Genomic DNA, 5000 nt, shown 5'->3' with positions numbered 1-5000 from the left:
TTCTTAAATTCCGGGCATTAGCTTCTTGGTACTTGTAGCTTACCGACTTCACTCGGTGATTTCAGCTTTTTTGAGCTTCTATTTGAGATTTCAGCTTATTGTTTTAAACTCGGTTTATAGCTTTAACACCCTGGAACTTATTCATACTTTATTCAAAGTGAAGCTTATTCAAACATTAAAGCTATAAACTCAAGGCAAGTAAACAAATAAACACACAATATACTATTCCCAAAAGTGCTGAAAAAATCAAACCTAATCATCTTTTTAAAAAATTAAAAATCCTAAATACCTAAAATCAAAAGCACAAACAGAACCAAAAAAAAAAAAACCTTTGTATTCTCCCAACAGAGAAACCCTGAACGCATACATCCATCCATCCATCCTCCCGCCCCGCCCTCCGCATCCTTCGCGCCCTCCGCCATGACGCTTGACTTCCTGATCAATCCTAGCATAATCGTGAAGCCCCTACGACCTGTGTGGTACACCTTCGCGCAGGTTAATTTGCCTCTCGGGTCGAAGGATCTCGATGCGGTGGAACTCGCGGCGGCGCTGGCCTTCGTGTTCCGAATTCAGATCATGTTGTACGATGTGTTTAATCGGTCGTCCAAGCGTGGAAGGTTGGTTGGTCGTTGTTTTACTGTAGGTTGGTTATTAATGTGTTTTTTTTCTTTTCTTTTCTTCTCTCTCTCTCTCTCTCTCTCTCTCTCTCTCTCTCTCTCTCTCTCTCTCTCTCTCTCTCTCTCTCTCTCTCTCTCTCTATTTCTTTCTTTCTGTCTCCCGGTTTCTGTTTTTTTTCCCTGGTTTCGCTCAACTGCGATTTTATTTCATTTTATTTTTTCTTTCTTTATTTTTTTCTTTTTTACTTTTTAATATCCCTTCGCATCATCTGCTGAATTTCCATCACATCCAAATCCTTCCTTTCTCCACTCCTTTTCCCCATCTACTACTCCACTCCACCCCTCGAAGGAACAGCCAAGCACCATGTCCCGCGACATAGGAACCGAAACGGGAAGCCTGCAGTTCACATATTCCTACCCGATGTACGAAGTCGACGAACCTGACGGGACGAAGAACACCATCGCCCTCTCCTCCATCGGCATCGGGATTATCCTGTTTCTGGAGACCTTACTCGACGAAGGCCCAGCCGTCAATGCTTCCTCTACTTCGGGGAGGGCAGAGAGGTATACTGGATGGGGGGTGGGGGGGGTAGCTTGGGATTAAGGAGTGAGGAAAGGCGAGGGAGATAGGGAGGGGAGAGAGAGAGAGAGAGTGAGAGAGAGAGAGAGAGATCATAGACGAGGGGGAGGGATGGGAGAGGGAATGAGAGACTGGGGAAGAAGTTAGATAGGAAAATGGGGATGTGGGAAGACGAGAGAGATGAAGGAATAAGAAAGAAAATTGTAAAGGCACGAGACAGACAGGGAGGGGAGAAGAAGGAGAGAAAGAAAGGGGAACAGAGAGAGAGAGAGATAGGGGAGGAAGTTGAGAGAGGCCGCGGGGGTGAAAGGAAAAGGGGATAGAGAAAAAATAATAGTAAAAAAAGTGTGAAGGAAAGACAAAGATATAGACATGAAGATATAAAATCAAGACAAAATTGTTTACAGTGCTTTCTTGGGAGTGGATTTTATTTGACACAATATCTGTCTGTTTCCATGTATTGTAAATAGTGTTCTCTTATTTTTTCATATGAACTGTAAATAAAACACAACTTTGCGTAGATTTAAACATACTTATTCTTTGCTGGTTAGAAATCCCATTCATCTACATTATCATACTAATTCCAAGGAAAAATTTCACGTCCGCCGAAATACCGAAGCAATCAAACGAACAAAAATAGATGTTTCCTTTAGCATGCTTCCCATCCCCTCCCCTTCGTCGCAGGAGCATCCAGGAAGACCAGCTGGAGGTCTTCCGGCAGATCGAGGACAACATCAGCAGCCTGGGCGTGGACGGGCGTGCGTGCGTCCTGAGGTTCATCTGCGAAATGCAGACCAACAGCTTTTCCAAAGCCTCCGTCTTCGGCGAGCTCTTCACGCTGCTCTTCACGTGAGGCTCAGTGGTTGGACTCTTGTTGTCTCTGTTGATATTGCTTTTTTTTAATTATTATCGATTTTTATTGTATTTTATTTATTTTTTATTTTATTTTTTGTATTGGTGGTTGTATTGTGGTGATCGGTAGCAGCATCAGACGCTTATCGTCATTGTTTTTTTTATCAATATCATGAAATTCGTCCTCCACAACATTTTTTTTTTGTAATTTGATCCAACGCTTCTTTCAAAATGACGCCTAACCCCGCCCTCCCCCTCCCCCCTCCCCCCTTCCCCGTAGACCCAAGCCCGGAGGCGACTACACGGTGCTGAAGGAGTACATCGCCGCCGAGGAGGAGGGCCGTCGAGAGGCCAAGGACTCCCTCCGCTGCGCCCAACGGTACCAGGCGTGCCCTCTGTCCGTGTTCGCCGCCCTCAGGAGACTCAGGGGCGACGTCTCAAACGGGGTTTCCAGGGCGGACGAGAACGCCGTGAATGAAACGGCCTTCTCTCCCACGGGCGTGTCCTACCTGAAGGATAGCGTGCCCTGGGCATGGGGCACGTTTACGGGTCAAGGGCTTTAGTTGGTCTTGGGTGGGGGAGAGGAGGGAGGATGGCCTTGCAAATCAACTGTTATTTGTTAATCTTCATTTCTTTGTCAAAGTATATATATATACTGTATATATATATATATATATATATATATATATATATATATATATATATGCATATATATATACATATATATATATATATATATATATATATATATATATGTATATATATATATATGTGTGTGTGTGTGTGTGTGTGTGTGTGTGTTTATTCATCCCTATCCACTGATTCACTGCCCCTTAATATACTTATCTCAAATGCTATTAAGAATAAGTGTCCCTTCATATTCACTCGACACCCAGTTGTTAATCTTATGACTTTGTATTATGTAAAATGTATTAAGATTCAGTGTAGGATGTACAAATGGACGTAATTCAAAATGTATATTTATATGTAGGTCTGTATCTTCTCGAAATGTAGCAATGTCTTAATTTGTAATTATTTATTGTTATTTTTATTTATATATTTAAGTTGTTTGTTGTTGTATCTAGCAATGCTTGTGTTTGCATTGTTTATATGAATATATTTACATAAATGGACACGGCTTTTTGTCTCATCCTTACTGTCAAGGCTTACAAGGTGTGAATAGAAATGACATACGGTCTTTCATTGTATGAAATGGTCTCATGAATTTTCAACTGTTTTCAGTTTATTTGTGGGTGGATATTGTAACACACATGTGTCTACATATACATACATGCACACATATATACATATATATATATATATCATTTATATATAAACATATGTATATCTACATTAACTTATATATATGTATATATATTACATATATGTATATGTATATATACATACATACATACACACACAGACACACACACACACACACACACACACATATATATATATATATATATATACATATACATATATATATATATATATATATATATATATATACATATACACATCTTCATACCAAAATGTGTGTGTGTGTGTGTGTGCGTACACAAACACATTTATGTATATATATATATATATATATATATATATATATATATATATATATATATATATATTAAAGAGAGAGAAAAAATAGTGTATTTATACATAAAAAACACAAAAGAATGTAGGGCTATTTGAAAAACAGTAATTTTCATTGCGTCTATTGTTCTATTGAGATTTTATGCAAGAATACATGAGTCTTATGAGCTGATCATGAACCGAGGACACATGAAAATGACTTGGAAATGTTAATAATCCTTTAACTGTCGATCTATCTACTCTTTTTACGAATATGTTTAGGAAGTTATGATATTGTGTATATATATATAGAAATACAAATCCATTTCTGCAAGCTATTGTAAAATCACTCCGTAACAATGCACTTTTTTCTTTCTTTCTTTTACTATCAGCTCATAGCTATTCCATAATTCTCTCTGAATAAACTTAAGAACTTGATTAAGAACTTCCCACACTCGGACCCATCCCAACAAACCTTAAGCGAGTTCTGGCCATATAGTATCCGACCATTGGCTGTAAAGGAAAAAAATGGCTGTAAAGAGGAAAACAAAATGGCTGTAACGGGGGAAAAAAACATTCTTCTGAACTCGGAAAATCTTCAGTTTCTTTCCGAGTAGGCCTCCTGACTATCAGTTAACCAAAACGGGTTTCTTTTTCATTAGACCTCTTGTGGAGTATTCATGCTTGGATCTGTAAGCAAAACAACAAAGGGAAAAAAAAGAGGAAGACAAGAATATTACCAAATCCTTTTCGCTTTAGATATCATTGCCTGAGTAAGCGATAAAGTGGAAAGGCTCTTGGGATATGTGTATTTTCATAGGTACGTTTGCATGTGTGAATTTATTTTCATAATATATTCATGTGTAGATGTGATTGAATGTACGTCTGCACATAATCTTATATAAACTGTGTTTATGTGTGTGTATGTGTATGTGTGTGTGTGTGTGTGTGTGTGTCTGCGTGTGTGTACGTGTATGCACTTTCGAGTGGAAGAGACGACCAAAAAGAAAGTAAACGTGAAAGAGAAACAGGTGAAATCGTATCAGAAAAGGAGAGGAAACTCACGCCCTCTCTCAAGGGCCTGTGCGCATCACCCCCTTCTATTGTTCCTTTCGGTATAAAGTAAACAAGAAAAAAAATATACGGGGCGTATGTATGTATGGGTACACCAATTCAACAAAAATAAAACAAATGAATGAGACTGCGATGATGATGACAGTAAATGATAATATTAATAATGGTGATAATAGCAATTATAATATTTAAGAAAAATGAAAGTGATACAAGTTTAACAATAATGGCAATTAAGATAGTAAGAACAATAATAATATTCATAACAAAATCATTGAAAATGAACATACATAAGACATCACAAA

The 5000-nt window shown here is 38.2% G+C and overlaps 1 protein-coding gene across 3 annotated transcripts in view; it reads left to right on the top strand.

Moving 5' to 3' along the window:
* The window catches only part of LOC122245977 (uncharacterized), a 3967-nt gene extending 785 nt beyond the window's left edge, over positions 1-3182 (top strand). The window contains exons 2-4 of one of the 3 annotated variants that reach the window (XM_043004179.2): positions 973-1181; positions 1882-2046; positions 2330-3182. In XM_043004179.2, coding sequence (XP_042860113.2) covers positions 982-1181; positions 1882-2046; positions 2330-2612 — 648 coding nt within the window. In that variant the 5' untranslated portion in view covers positions 973-981 and the 3' untranslated portion in view covers positions 2613-3182. Of the gene's footprint in view, positions 1-348; positions 618-966; positions 1182-1881; positions 2047-2329 lie in introns of all 3 variants that reach the window. The other 2 variants (XM_043004180.2, XM_043004177.2) reach the window with 2 other exon arrangements.
* The last annotated feature ends 1818 nt before the right edge of the window (positions 3183-5000 follow it).

This window comes from Penaeus japonicus, unplaced genomic scaffold (assembly GCF_977035675.1).
Source record: "Penaeus japonicus unplaced genomic scaffold, GWHDUDI00000001_assembly GWHDUDI00000026, whole genome shotgun sequence".
Classification (NCBI taxonomy): domain Eukaryota; kingdom Metazoa; phylum Arthropoda; class Malacostraca; order Decapoda; family Penaeidae; genus Penaeus; species Penaeus japonicus.
The sequence above is the reverse complement of the archived record's forward strand: the minus strand, read 5'-3'. Positions and strand labels throughout refer to the sequence as shown.